Here is a 16051-nt window from a genome sequence, read left to right as displayed (position 1 = left end):
GCTCTTCCCTCCCCCTCCCTCTCCCCCCTGCAAAGGCTCTGTCCCCACTCCCATACTCCGGCCCCTGGAGCCCTCATTTCTGCTTCAGTCAGCAAGGTTGTGATATGTAAATTTCACGGCTGAGAAAAATGCCTTCAATGTCGATCCCTTTCTGAAACAGCAAGCAACAGATTCTGGGGGTGATGGCAGGCTGCCAGCGAGCAGAGAAGAATTCTCCCCTACCTGCCTTTTAAAGCACTTGGCACGGAATCTGGAAACTAATAAAGTGGGAACGCATTGCAATTAAGCTACGAGGGGAGAGAAAGGGATCAGTCAATCAGTCCTTGCCCGAGAGTGGCCGCAGTCTGGAGGGAGGGAGTCTCCAACTCTCAGACAGCTCCTCTTCCTGTCTTTTCTGGTGTACAAGAGCTCAACTGGCCACATATTCACAAATATTGAACTGTTCCGGAGGGGAAATTTGGAAAAAACATTAGGAGAGACATTTTGGAAAGAAGAGAGCGCATGGTGGTGAAAGAAGCACTGACTTTGGAGCCAGAAAAACCTTGGTCTGAATCCCGTCTCTTACCTTGGACCTAGATAAGTGACTTCACCTCTCTGGGCTTAGGTCTCCTTGTCTATGAAATAAGAGTAATATCTTGCCGTGTACACACTACTATATTTAAAATAGATAGCCAACAAGGACCTACTGTATAGCACAGGGAACTCTGCTCAATATTCTGTAGTAACCTAAATGGGAAAAGAATTTGAAAAAGAATAGATACCTGTATATGAATAACTGAATCACTTTGCTGTACACCTAAAACTAACACAACATTGTTAATCAACTGTGCTCCAATATACAATAAAATTTTTTTTAAAAAAAGCTCAAAAAAAAAAAAAAGATTAATCTCTACCTGGCAGGATTGCCAGGGGATTCAAGAAGGTGGTATATCAAATGCCTAGCTCCTAGCAGAAGATCCATGCAAACACTGTTTTTGTTTTCTGCCCTTGGAAAAAGAGAAACAAAAAATTAACACAGGCATACCTCATTTTATTGTGCTTTGCAGATGTTGTGGGGTTTTTTTGGTTGTTTGTTTTGTTGTGATTTTTTTTAACAGACTGAAGGTTTGTGGCAGCTCTGCGTTAAGCAAGTCTATCGGCACCATTTTTCCAACAGCATTTGCTCAATTCGTGTCTCTGTGTATTACGTTTTGGTAATATTTCCAATTTTTTCATTATTATTATATTTGTTATTGTGCTCTGTGATCAGTGGTCTTTACCGTTACCATTGCAAAAAGCTTATGATTCCCGCAAGCCTCAGATGATTGTCAGCATTTTTTTAGCAATAAAGTGCTTTTTAATTCAGGCATATACATTGATGTTTAGACATAATACGATTGCGCACTTAATAGACTACGGTTTAGTGTAAACATAACTTTTACATGCACCGGGGAAACAAAATTTCGTGTGACTCGCTTTGTTGCTATATTCACTTTATTGAGATCTGAACCTGCAATATCTCCAGGAAATGCCTGCACTTTTATACAAGTACATCTTTTCCAAGATAGTTCTAAGAGCTCCTTGGAAAGGAACATTCCACACTAAAGAATGTGGAAGTACCACCCCTCCAGGGTAGAACCAGAAAATACGGGTATGGAGATGTTGGTTTTGACCATTTTATCTAGGATGTCTTTTTCAGGGGAACAAAGCAGAAGGGAAGTCTAAATCCCAGGCAGCGAGGGCTATTTACAACAGTCCACTCTATAGATTTTCCCAAGAAAAGACTTTTGCACACAGTGTCCCAACAATCCGTCTTTCAGAGCCTGAGAACTCATCTTCTTCCCCTGCTGAGTTCGAAGGACAAACTTCCCTATATTCTGATCTGCTTGAATGATAACATCTGCATAGCCTGTTATGGCTTACAAAACATTTCCCTATCCACTGTGTTATCTGCTTCTCACAACACCCTATGGATTACTAAATTATTATCCATACTTTGTAAGTGAGTATGACAAAGGCCAGAGAGGCCATTGAATCACCCTCAGGTACAAGGCAATGGGCAGTGGCAGGGCTGTCGCTGCAGCCTGGGCCTCCCGTGTTCTGTCCAATGGTGTCAAGCTAGCATTCTCTTAGAAGCCCTAGCAGGTGGTGGCAGGATGGGTATCTCCAGGGAGATAGACGTTCCTTGAGCACCTGGGAAGGTCACGTAACCCTATCAGGCACGTGCACATCTAGATCCCTGCCAGCCACAGAGCACCAAGCTCCCCCTTCACATCTCAGCTCTGAATTAATGAACTTCTCTCAGCCCAGAAGGGATTCATTCATTCAACAAACATTAAATGATGGAGAATCCTTTTCTTCACATTATTTCTCAGTCCCAAGGGAAAGGAAAAATGTATCGTATCTGGGTCCTGCTTCCAAGGATGGAGATAAATGTAGCTGTGTTTTCTTTGAGCTGAATGCTCCATCTACTACAATGAAATGCAGTATCTTTAGTGATGAGAAATAACTGATGAGAAATTTAATATCCCATTCTTCTCCCACTAGGTTGTCTTCAACCTCTTGGCTGGAGATCATCGCCTGACAGATCGGGAAAGGCAATGGGGACCTAAATCTGTCCAAGGCCACCAGTGGAGTTTCTGGGCTTTATGGGTAGGTCAAAACTCCAATATCTAGAATAATGGACAGCAAAGAAGCCAGAGAGAGGTCACCATAGAAGCTATTAATGGTTGAAATCAGTAGTGGCTGCCCTAAGCCCGCAAGCTTTACAAGGAAGGCAGTTTGAAGCGTGAAGCATCGTATTTTCCAAAGTCAGGGACTCACAGCCATGTGTCTCCTAGATGACCAGCTCTGCCTATCCATGCAAGAGTCTCCCGACTGTTCTCTCTGTAGCATTGCCTATTGCCTACCTCTCGTTCCTTTTGGCCTTGAATTTCCTAACGTCCTTAATATCACCACTGTGCTTTTCTTCCTATTTCTCAAACACCTTTCTTCTTCCAGTGGCTCCACTTTTGGGTTCTACCAGATAAAGGTAGGTCTTCCTAGGGTTGTATCCTTGCCTTTTCATTGTGATCTCAGCTGCTCCAACAGCTTCAATGACTACCTCTGTGAAGATGACCTTCAAAAGGGCATCCTTCTCTCTCTAGTTTCAGCTTACCATTTACACCTATCAGTCTTGTTCCAATCTTCTGCCAAATCATCCAACTAGTTAGTTATCAAACCGATGTCATCAGCATGTCAACCTGACCAAGTCACACTCATTCCAACTTCTGCCCCAAACCTCACTTCTCTTCCCTTCATTTCTGCTCAAGATGCCACCAAACACAGAACTGCAAAGACAGGAAATCTTAGACCCCTCCATCTCCTTTACCCACTGTCATCAAATTCTGTTCATCTCCCGTTTGCAAGGAGTCTCACATCCATTCTTGTCTCTCTCTTCCCCTTGTATTACCACCACTGTGGTTCAGGCCCCATCCTTAACCTTGGTTGGAAAATTGGCCCAGTAGGCTGAAAACACTTTCATCAATCTCTAGGCAATTAATTGGAGTAAAACCTCCTCAGCACTCAAGGAGTTTCACAGTCTTGCAGTTATCTCTTCCTACTTTATCTTTGTCTACTCCCTTACACTCTATTTCTCCAGCCAAACGGGTCTGGCTCGACTATTCTTGAAAACACCCTATTGTTTCAGTCATGGTGAAGCCATCCCCTCTGCCTGGATTATCAGGATCTCTGATGAAAGTCTCACCTCTGCTTCAAAGCACAGCTCAAGTGCCAACTAGTGCACTGGGTTAGAGTTTGGGCTCTTTTACTCAGGAGTCTTGGACAACTGAGCTCTATGACTCTCGGCCCTCTTATGTGTACAAAGGGGGATGATATGATGACAGTACCAAGAGCTCAAGGGTTGTTGTGATATTAAATGGGACAAGTGCTCCGTGAAGGAGGATGATGATGATGATGACGATGAAGCCTTCACCAATGAAAACAACCTTCAGTGATCTTCCTCTCAACTCCCATAGCACTTTATTTACACCTTAGACCATCTATAGCATTTGGCCTGTTTTGTCCTTGAAGCTCTCACCTCTCTGGAGCCCACCACCCTGCACAGCCCTGACTCTCTTCTAGTTCTCAGACCAATTCTTTAGTCTCCTTGAGGATCTAATGGTACAGTCAGTCTTGTACTTGCCCTGCTTCCCCTTTATACCATAGGCTCCAAGGACAGTATCTATGTCTTGTCTATCAGCTTCTAGGCCAAGAGGAAGCCTAGAAGCTGCCCGCTTGTTCTAAGGAAGGTCTCACCCAGAGATTCTGCACAAACCACTTGCTACAAAACACCAACCCACACTGTCAATCTCGGGCAGTCATCTGCCCGGTGGTCTAGATGTTTCGTCTTCCTCTATACATTGAGCTCTCTACACCAGGAACTAAAGATTTTTCTAGCTCACTAAATAAAGAACACTCTGCATAGCCCCTAGCACAGAGGGGGTCTTCAATGTCAGTTCACGCTCTCGGCTCTGAAGCCAGACAGACCTGGGTTTTCATTCCTGCTCCCCATTCATTAAGCAGAGTAACCTCACGCTAGCCACATCCCCCCTGTAAGCCTCAGGACCTTCCCTCATTTGTAAAATGGGGTAAATAATACCTACCCCCTGTAGCTTTGAAGAGGACTTAAGATAAGGCATATTGCCCGCTAGATAGTTCATCAATGGTATCCGATCCTCTACCCCATCCCCTAACGCTGACTCACGCAAACAGATTTCCCAGCCTCCTAAACATTATCACTTAAAGTGGAGAATATCATCACCTTCATATTAGATACATATTCCAAATAAACCTGAACCCTTAAGAGTGATAGTAACTAAGGAAGAATTTCTGCAGAGTGTGGGGCGTGGAGGGGAAAGGGAGAAACCTAAATCCTAATCTCAATGCCTGTGTTTGTTACATTGCAAATAGGGCCCCTCCCCCCACCTCACCCCCAGGGGTAAGAAGGTCTCAGAAGAACTCTGTAGCTGTCTGATCCGGGATGACACAGTTGAAGGATTAACACGGCCACTCTCTGTTGGTGGTCTTGGTAATTGCACAGATGTAGTGGATTGTAAACTGGGGAACTGGGTCTCCCAGCAAGGCACCACTGGGCCAGCTCGACTTCATGTTTTTCAGAGTTGAAGACTGACTAACCTTTAATGAGGAAGCAATCTTGGGGAACCTTGTTTTCTTGGCAGTGCTCTCTCAGATAAAGGGAGATGGGGGGGGTGGGGAGGCAGTAATGAAGTCCAGATGTGGGCAAACTGAAGCCTGATCCTGAATAAACAAGTCTCAGAGCTATAAGCTCTTCTTCTTGTCTCTCCAGCCAGAAATGTGCATGTGGTAGAGAGCAGGCCCCCACGTGCATTAGGGACCATAGTGAAGATTTTAGGGAGATAAACAGGACACTTGTCCCTGCTTCCTAGGACCTCTGACATCTTTTGGCCTAATGCTTGTGAGTTTCTGCCCAAAATGCATGACCTCCTCTGTGATTTTCACAAACATATATATTGAGCACCCAAGTCTGTGCCTTGCACTAGCAACACAAAATCAAATCAGACCCGTCCCTACCGTGATGCAGCTAGCAGGATAACGAGGAAATAGACAATCAAACAGACATGACAGTTCAACACAGTGACTGCAACTATAGCAGTGGGCCCGGGGACCTCTGGGACCTTTGGAAGGTGGGGGGAGGAGGCAGCCAAGGGATGCATCCTGGAGAAGGGGTGATATTTGCTTGGTGTTTATTTAGTACTTACCATGTGCTGGAGGAAAAGACCTGATCTCTGCCTTGCAGGAACCTATTATCTAGCTGGGGAGACAAGATGTGGACACATTACAAGGCGATGTGTATTGAAGGTGCTATTTGTCTGCTTGAGATGGGGCAGCTTCTGGCAGTTTAGTGACAAGAGACAACACACAGATTGTTGGGCTGAGGTTCAACACTGCATCCCCAACACCTGCCACGCCCTGGGGGCTTGATAAGTAATTGTGGACGGGGAGGCAGCCTTTAGAAGGCAGCAGTGGTGTCATTATTTTTTTTAAAAGCCTTGCCTTAGAATCCAGAGGACTACTGGTCTGGCCCTGCCACTCATTAGTCATGGGAAAGTCACTTCATATCTTGATTCCCAGTTGCCTTAGCTGTACCAATCTACCCACTAGAAGCACTACCAAGTACAAGTAAAAGAATATGCATACGAAGGCTACTTTGTATGCACAGTACAAAGGCTACAGTACGACACTACAGAAAAGAAAAGGCTGATTCTCACTGATGACACACATAATGTCACTTGATTTGACTCCCAGAACGAGCCGATGGGGTTGGTGAACTATTGTCACCAATTTACAGTAAAGGAAGGTATAGCTCTTTTCCGAAGGGGTCAATGGATTGCTCGAAGTTGAAGGACAAGTCACAGAATGGATAAGCTCAGAAGTTAGGCCATGAACCTCAATCAGATGATGCCAAAGCCTGAGCTTTTTCTCTAGTTAGGAATATCATGACAGAGGTCAAAATCAATGGGATCTGAGGAAAAGTAGTGTTTTTACGGCCAGAGGGAGAAGGGGATTCACTTGTGACTCATCATGCTTCAACTCCTAGATATTAAGAATCTTTATTAAACCCCTTTCAGGGTCTGACCAAGGCAAGCACTGAGCTCATGTTTATTTAAAAAGAATACTAAGCATGTTTCCATATTACGATCTTTGCCCATAATTCTCTTCACAGCGCGGTACAAGGCAAATCGAGAGAAGGCTAGATGGGGGATGATATGTACTGCTTTTGCTCCTAATCTCACTGCTGCTAGAGTCATTAAACCCTTACAAGGCAGGGATAGGAACCACTGCCTTGTGGATTTGGAAGGAATTCTTATTATGCTATAATTCCAGAATCTGCGATACATCTGAAAAAGAGGTCAAAATGACTAGATTTTTCCACATCTCCTGCCATAGAAAGGTGTCTGCTTTCTCTATAACTTCTGATATGTGCATCTCTAAACCACACTCTAAACCCCACTGGCATGCGATTCCTTTGTTGTGGGGACTCTTCAGACTGGAACAAGGGCATCCAAATCAGTAAAGGCTTCTCGTGTTGTTATAAACAAACCTGACATTCGGTGGGAGGAGACCCAGGCAGCAAGTAGCAGGATGATTAGATTTCCAGCTCTGGGTCCCCCTCCACCCTCCCTGACTGTCATTCACACCCTCTGATCAGAAGCAGATTCTGGACGGGGCCAGCCAGGCTCTCTGGCCAGTCACAGTGGGAGAGAGGGGTTGCTATTGTTGTTGAATTCAAGTCGTATAGCTTTTCCAGAATTGAGAATATATATTAAGGGAATTAGTCACTTTTCCTCTGAGGTCTTTGCTTTTCCTTTTTCCCCTGAGTGCTCCTTAATGGCAGGTGAGCAGGCAAGCAGACCTCATTAGGAGCCCACCTCTCACACATGCCTCCAGCTGAAATGCAGGGGCAGCTAGATCAGGAGGTAAAAGTTTTCTTGCAAAGAGCACTGGAACGAGAGTCAAGAGACCCGGTTTCTGACGAATAAACTACAAGGAAAGAGCGGGAGATGTGACGAGCCCAAAGGCTGGAGGTCCTTTCCTGATTCTACTTATACCGGGTATAAGGTCTTGGCTAAGTCACTTCACGACTTTTTGACTGTTTCCTAATTTACAATAAAAATAGTGAACATTTACCTACTATACTGCTTGTGTCGGGCCCTAAGTTACTTTCCATACTTTAGCTCATTTATTTCTGAAAACCTTCATAAGTAGACATATATTGTCCGTGTCACAGATGAGCCCACTGAAGCGCAGTGAGGTTCATTAATTTGCTACACGTTCCATAGCAGAGGAGCTCAGGGATGAACCAGCGCTTATGACTTTAACCCCATGAGAAACTGAGACACCAGAAAACCTCGTGCCAGGGTGGCGGGGTTTCTACGAGGGCAAAAGGCTTGAACACGGTCTCAGGTTTCCATGGCACAACAGTAGCCCCGGATAAAGGACACCAATTATTGGCGCATTTGCTTGGCTGGTCTTTTTCAGAACCAGAGGGAAGCCCCACCAAACCTATTTTGCTAACCCTGTGTGGGAGAAGGAAACATCGCTGCCGCCCGTCCTATATAACCAAGGCCACAGCACATGACCATTTCCAGGAAACCTGGGAGGTCAGGGAGCATTTTAATTAAAACATCCATGTGACATGAGGAGAGAGGCCAGCCACAACTAAGCTCTTCAAAGCAGATTCTTCTTAGAAACGCCAGCATCTCGTGAGGAAGAAGGGGCTCTTGGCAAACAGCAGGGAAAGAGCTGCTGACCAGGAATTTTGCTTGAGGAAGGAAAGATGGAAGAGACACACGGACCTCAGAGAAGCTACCTGAGCACACTGGGTCCACCCAGCCCACTGCAGCCAAGCATGTGCCCACGGAAGGGATGGCATTTGATTCCCACAGCAACCCCCAGGAGTGAAGTCAAACAGCACTCTCATTTCACAGACGAGGAAAATGAGGCCTAGAAGAACCAGGGATTCACCTGATTCACGTAGCCAGAGGGGCCCCAGGCCTCTGAGGAGTGTCTCTCTCCACGGCGCCCCGTCTAGGAGCAGCCCACTAGGCAAGCCACTGATAACCGCACGTGAAGAGCACAAAGATCACAGAACATCACTGTCACTGCGCTATTCTTATCTCAACCCCTCCCGGGTTAGAGTCGGCTTCGAAAAGCATTCAATTAACTGAGCCTCCAAGCGTCAAAAAACACCTGTTCAAACCTTAGCACAAGACACTGTATTAAGTATTCAAACGTTTCTTCCAGGCAAAGCCATTCTTCCTAGAGAACTCAACCCCGCACTGTTAATTTGGAGCAAAGAGTAAAATTAGATTTTATATTTCTCCGCTTCTGAACACAAAGATCCTTAGTCCACCTTTAAGAAACTACTGCAGTTGCCAAATGGACTGTTTTTCTTTGAAAGGTTGGAAAGAATTCTACTAGCCTCCCTGCCCCCTCCCCAATGTCCAACTGTTGACTGCGTGCCTCGTTTACGATGTTCTTAAAAAACAAAGAGGGGTCTCAAAGTTATACCCAACCCCCAGAGTGGGGAAGTCAAAAGAAAAACTCCATGCACTGTGCTCCATGACCATCAGCAGCTTCCATCTGATGCAGAGAAGGCAACAGTAGCTAACTGCCCATCCCACTCAGCACTTGGATAGGATAGCCAACCTCCAAGCCTAAATCAAGCCTGCAAGAGGGACAGACGGTTTGGGAATAAGCCAGGTTTAGGCTCGAATTTTTATTTGCTTTAGACTTTGAGCATGTCATTGAACCCCTCCAAGCTTCTGATCTTCCATTTGAATGAGGGGGATACTAAGCCCTTATTTCACATGCAGTGTTCTTAATATTAACTTCTTCCTTCTTGGCTTGCTTTTACAGGCCAAAGATAAGCTTCCAGTCTAGGATGAATAGAAAGATGACTCAAGGATCTGAAACAAAGATTTTCGATCTTGGTGGATGTGATGCCTATCCCTTTGCCCATATGGCTGAGGTTCAAGGACAAAGAAAAAATTTAGAAAATACTGGAGGTGTGGAATGGATGGCTGTGAAAATGTATGAACTACAAATTATAAGACTGGATTACCCTCAGTTACTCTCCCCCTCCCCTGCCCTAAATGGACACATCTGAAACAGGGCAGTGACCTTCTAAATAAAGCCCAGATAGACCATACCCTGATTCCCATGAGGCTACCACTGCTCAAAGTAATTCTGGACCTTGTCAAGTCGGTGGCACGTTTTGGCATCTTCAATGAGGGTTTCATCCCCTAAGGGAAGATCTGGATGTAAGTCTAGATTTTACACCGGCGTATGAGCAACCTGGTCAGCAATTACGAGTTTGCCAATTACTTCAATAGAGTCATGATCTCTTTTACTTCTGACTGCAAAGTTTTGAAGCAAGATGGTCACCCCTGATTTTAAAGATGTACAGCTTGGCAGTGGAGGGCCAGGTCTAGAACCTAGGTCCCTGGATTGCAAGTCTCATTCTATTTGCACTTTGACACTACAGCCACTGGATGAGAGAATGAAACAATATGCCAGAGAATGTCAGTGGCATTACCACTGTCAGAGCAGCACCACGAGAGTGTGGAAAGAGCACAGAAAAGGCCTGAGATATTTGGTAAGGTATTACCCCCGTCCTCTGGGGCTCAGATTTATAGCGCAATGGCTAGGAGCTCAGACTCTGGGGTGAGGGACAACTAGGTTCAAATCCCAACTCAACCACTCATTAACTAAGTGACCTTGGGCAAATTATTTTTACTCTGCGGACCTCGGCTTCTTAATTTGTAGAAGAAAGGTAAGAACGATATCTAGACTTTGTTAGATTGTTGTAAGGATAAATAAGGTATGCACAGCATTGTGGAAGGTTGCTTAGCATACTTTTATAATACTTCTAGTATATGTGTATATATATATATATATATATATATATTTAGTATTTTAAAGTACTTTTAGTAATAGTATTAACTGCATGAAACAGTGTTAATCAAATGAAATTCTACTCGATCTTCCAAACCTCTACTAGCTCGGATAGTCCACGATGTGCTTTGTACACGGCGGTCTGGGCGCTTACCGCGAGGATGGCGATGACAATCCCCACGGCGCAGAGCACAGCATCATTGATTGTCTCACCGGTTTTCAGCGGGTACTTGATGCTCTCGTCATTGCAGTAAAACCCCCGGTGGTAAGGCTTGATGGTGCTTGTCTCGATGATGATGAAGGGCAGGCCCGCTGGTCCAGACGGAACCATCATCGCATATACCAGAAAAAAACAAGAGAGAGGGAAAAACATCAGTGCGAGGAGGCCAAAGAAGAATGACCTACAGCAAAGACCACCCCAGATAACAACATCGACGGCAATGTTAATTCCTTGCATTTGATCTACAGCCTACAGAGAGCCTTCTCTACATGCACCCCCTTCCCTCCTTTAGTCGCCACTAAGAAGGGTGTGGTGTGATCCTCTTGTCTTGTCCAAGAGCACAGAGGGAGGCGGTGGAAGTGGCAGGGCAGGAGCTTTTCCACTGCTCTACAACATCCTGCTAAAAATCAAAGCCCGATTTGTAATTATTACTAACAAAGCCCCAAATCTAATGATGTCTCAGGATGCCTCCAAGTGCCTTCCTCTCTTAAGTCAATCATTTCCCCTTTGAGAAGCTCATCCCAAGACTTTGTGGCTTGGAATTCTGAAGACTCTGGAATCAGACAACCTGAATTTGAACCCCAGATCCACCACTTCCTAGCAATGTGACTTCTGCTTCTCTCTCCATCTTCCTGAGCCTCAGTTTCCCCACAAATGAACTGTGGTGATGACGAAAGGGGAATAGGAAACAAAGCACATAAAACTCCTAGTACAGTGTTCGCACATAGTAGCTGCTTAGTGAATGCCATTTCCAGTGCTTTCCTTTCACTGTTCAAAGAGTCTGTGACAAGACTGAGCAGAGCTGAGCTGGGCCCTCCTGCCTACAGACCTGGAGCAGAGCCCAAGGGCATCAGGGGCACCGAGGCACTCTTGCAGCTGCTGCTAGTTTATCAATGTCCAGCTCAGATGCCATTCTCTTAAAGGTCATGGAAAATGGATTCCATCACCTGCCAGGAAAGGCCCTCATAAGCCTGAAGCAAAAAGTGAAGGCCCACAATATCTCTTTCCTGGACACGGTGGCAGCTTCCAAATTGGTCTCCTGGCCTTCTGTGCCTTTTACCCACATCCACCAGTTTGCTTCCTGACCGTAACTATGTCATGGCCATGCTCAAGCTTCTTCAATGTTTCCCCATTGCACAGGACAAGATGACATCCCTAAATATGACCTCCAGAGTTCCCCACGACCTGAACCTCCTTGATACACCCTCCAACAAAACAGGACACAGAGCCTCTGTCTTGGTTCATGCTCTTCTTTAGGCTGGAAAGACACCTCCTCCCCTATATCCAAGTTCAATACCTAGCCCCAAGGCCACCTCACAATGGTGAGTAAAACGTAAAGTAAAAGTGCAAGGTGAGCCACTGAATGTCAGGACTAAGGAAGACCATGAAAACCATCTTGTCGATGGTAACAGCCCACCACTGCTGTGCACCAACAACGTGTGAGGTATTTTGCAACCATTTTTGCATTGACTCTTCCAACAACCCTGAGTAGTCATTTTAAAATCATTTAAGCACTACTATCATTCATCTGCCAGTGGAGAGAACAGCGGCTCAGAAAGAATGCTTAGCTCACTCGGGGTCTCTTAGTCCACCCCTAAGTGCCTAAATCCCTCATTTAACTTTGCAAATTGGTTTCATCCATATATGAATTTCATTAGTGGAAAAAAAAAAACCCACGATAAGCAGCCGTTTAAAAGATAAGATTCCATTTTCATGTTTTTCAAAAAGAATTAAGCTCATGTCATGTGGCTTGAAGGCCCGGACGGCCTCTTAAAGAAAAAAAAAAAATGTACCATGAACTCCGCAGTTTTTCAATGACTTTGGTCCAGACTGGCAGCGATAAAAATGCTCACTTTCTAAAGAGTGTATTTATGTATCACTGTGCATACACACATGGATTTATTTGGTTTTATTCTTTGGATTTATTTGAATTCTACAGCTATTTATTTTGTGATCCCCCCCCAACTGCTTCCCGCTAGAACAATTTACACATGGATTTATTTGGTTTTATTCTTTGGATTTATTTGAATTCTACAGCTATTTATTTTGTGACCCCCCCCCCCAACTGCTTCCCGCTAGAACAACAATTTACTTTATCAAATTCATACTGGTGCTTTGAAAAGAAAGCCCAGCCGCACACCACACCGTTACGCCTGACCTTCGGAGAGTAAACACAGAGGGGCCCTGGAAGGCAACAACTATTAGCTCTTGAAACTCTGTCTCTGCGATGGAGAAAAGGAAGAAAGGGAAGCAGGGAATCCATGTTCCGGCTTCGAGATGGCAAGTGCAGTTAGCTGATCTTCTTGGGTTGGAGGCTGGGAGAGAAAAGATATCACGTTGGGCCTGAGCCGTCTTCATTCCACTGCCTAAACATTTTGAAATGTGGCCAAGTTGGCTATGAAAAGGAGCTGTGAAGCCAGCAGCATGATATTAATAGTCCACTTTTAAAGTTCCACACATCGTGATAAACACCGTTAGCTTCACATCTGAGCCCGGTCAGTCTCTGTGGTGCCAAAAGGATCCAAAGCGTTGCTAATAAAAGGAAGGGAACAGACCCCAAGTTCCTTACATTTGTGCTCCGCTCCTAAGGCCCCCAGCTTCTATTTTTACTAGTGTTCACATGATAGGTCTGTAAAACATATGTTCCTAAGAACAATAAAACACATATAAAAGAGCTGTGGAGTCAGACTGAACTCGGTTAATGATCTCAACTCTGCTCCCTACTACTTGAGCAAGTTACTTTCCATCTCCAAAACCTCCCCTCTCATCTGCTCAATGGGAAAAACAAAATCTTGCTTTGGGATTGCTGGGAGGATATAATAATGTATTCATTCATTCATTCGTTCAACAAATATTTATTGAGTCTTAAATATGCCTACTAAGTACAAAGACTACAAAGATGACACAAGCCCTGCCCTCAGGAAGTTTACAATCTAGTAGGGGAAGACACATATCATGGAATAAAACCAGTACAGGAAGTTGTTTTAGTTGGAAGAAACCAGGCACAACAGCACGGGGTGGTGTCAGCACCGAGTCTGGCACACACTGTGGACACTCAAAAACGCTAAAAGGAAGAAGGAGGGGAAAGTCCCACAGAGAAGGTTAGGAAAGAAAATCTGTCTGGTCAGTTCCTCTGTACTCTTAACTTGGGAACAATCCAAATCCTTTTCCTTCCTTCCTTGTCCAAGGCTTGGGGAGGGTTTCCGGTTCTAATTATGTGGATGATGATCACAGACAAGAAGTTGGATCGGAATATGGTCCATTTTATTTTCTTGAAAGGTGTGGAGACAGCATTTAGAAAACCCAGTGGCCTTTTCTGTCTCCCCTACAAACCTGTGGTATGATTGGGGGTGATGCCAGTCAAATCTTGACTTGGCTCCGGGAAAAGAATAAACTCAGATCCCCTTCAGTTGATGGGAAAAGCATGAACGTGTCCCCCCAATGGGGCAGCCAGTCCTCAAGAGACATAACACCATGCCTTGCCTCTCCATGACAGAGAAGAGGCGTTCTTTTCCAAAACAGGATCTCCATTTCCAACGTTGGCACCATCTTTATTACCAACCACTGCAGTCCCTGATCATTTCATTTTAAGAAAATTCCAGGGCTAGCCACTGGGAATCAAGGGGTAAGTACATCAAAGTACAGTACCTGCCCTCAAGAGGTGCATGGTGTTGTAAGAAAGTCATGAAAACAAGTGCACTAAAACATTTTTAGTGTGAGGACCGATGGATACAGAGACTACAGTGAGGGCACAAAAGAACACTCTACTAGAGGCACTAAAGACGGCCCGGATGGGAGGCTTAATTTGACCCTTATGTGAGTCGGAGGTTTCTGGGGTCCAGGGGCTAAATACACTCATAAAAACAGTGTCATTTAGGGATCGCAATAGGCCATCAACAAAACTGATGGCCACTGCCATCACGAGAATACAATTTTAAGTTTGGATACAGAGCTGGGAGAGATACACAAGGTACCGAGGATCCCCACATAAACCGTGGCAAATCTGACAAACCTGCTGCCTGTTCTGTTCTCAGCGCTGATGGGGCTACTGGGTTGGAGTCCCAACCTTCCAGTGGCCCAAAGGCCAACAGGAGGAGCAGTCATAACAGCTAACACGTTAAGTCACCCTACGGTTCAAAGGGATTAAAGTGACTTACCAGAGTCCCTCTGTCGGCGGTAGTGGTGGACAGGGCTCAAATGCTCTGACTCCTGGGTGCTTTCTAAAGTAAATGAGTCACTTAAAATAGAGGGAAGGAAGCACCTATGAGTTTAATACATTAATTGAAGCCCAGCAAATCTCATGGGCTTTGAAGAAGAAAATGCTTTGTTTGGAACAGTCAAGGCAACAGCACTGGTTCCTGCTCCCTGAACATTCACTGTGCACCACACACGACGGTACTGAATATAATGAAAACTCTGAAGCCAGTATCCTGGAATTTAGATTTATCTATAATGAAAGGTACATTACAAGCTTTCTGCAAAGCAGAACCAAAATGTATGTAAACACACACACACACACACACACACACACACACACACCATTTGGTGATTCTAGACCTCAACTCAAGCATTTCTCCTTCTTTTAATCAAGGATCAATTAACTTCCTAAACCTCCAGGGACCTCTTGGGATGTGTAGGCTGCAGAGGAGGCGAAATACGAACTCACTGACAAACACTTAATGGGCAGAAAATCAAAGCATGAAGAAAAGCCCCTGTGTTGGGTTCAGGCCTTTGAAAGTTCTTGGGCTTCAAAAAACGAACACTTGGGCAGGTTGGGCGGTTTGGGGTGGGGTGTAAGAAAACATGGGATAAGTTTCCGTGGCCCACCCATTGATAAAGTCATGTGGGAAGTGTTACCAAAGTGACCCAGCCCCAGAGCCCTGCTCCCTCCAGCCGCAGCTTCAAGTTTGTGCAAAATTAAACACAGCCTCCTGCTCTCAAGGTACTTTTTAGAAAGCTCTTGTGAGGGTAGGAAAAGAGTGGGGGTGGGAGAGTGAATGAGAAATTTTTGCACTTTTGCATGACCGAAATCAGAGCATCGGGGAGAGATTTTCCCATCGCTCCTATGGACCATGTCCTTCAAGTACCTTTTCCAGAGTTGTCCAACTTTCCACTTCACCCGAGCTGTAGTTACCTTAAAATAAGCCAAGTTCAGCATCTGTGTGAGTGATAATTAAACTAATATCTGCAGAAAGCCTACATATCTGCTCACAAAATAATACTGGATATAGAATCTGTGTGTAGGTATCAAGCACAGTCTAGTTGCTCAAATGATTCTGTGACAGGAATTTATGCATCTTACCGACGATATAGAGTTCTACCAACTTTACTGTTTTACTCACTTTACAAGTGAAAAATTAAGGCTCAGAAAGT

At 44.9% G+C, this 16051-nt stretch overlaps 1 protein-coding gene across 4 annotated transcripts in view; it reads right to left on the bottom strand.

Moving 5' to 3' along the window:
• Positions 1-12572, bottom strand: part of LOC102991729 (phospholipid phosphatase 3) — a 43148-nt gene extending 30576 nt beyond the window's left edge. For 2 of the 4 annotated variants that reach the window (XM_028484065.2, XM_028484066.2), the window contains exon 1: positions 10613-12572. In XM_028484065.2, coding sequence (XP_028339866.1) covers positions 10613-10915 — 303 coding nt within the window. In that variant the 5' untranslated portion in view covers positions 10916-12572. The remainder of the gene's footprint in view (positions 1-10612) is intronic. The other 2 variants (XM_028484063.2, XM_028484064.2) reach the window with 2 other exon arrangements.
• Between the last annotated feature and the right edge of the window lie 3479 nt (positions 12573-16051).

The sequence above is a fragment of the Physeter macrocephalus genome, unplaced genomic scaffold, assembly GCF_002837175.3.
Source record: "Physeter macrocephalus isolate SW-GA unplaced genomic scaffold, ASM283717v5 random_116, whole genome shotgun sequence".
In the NCBI taxonomy this organism is placed as follows: Eukaryota; Metazoa; Chordata; class Mammalia; order Artiodactyla; family Physeteridae; genus Physeter; species Physeter macrocephalus.
This window is presented reverse-complemented; position numbering and strand designations above follow the sequence as displayed.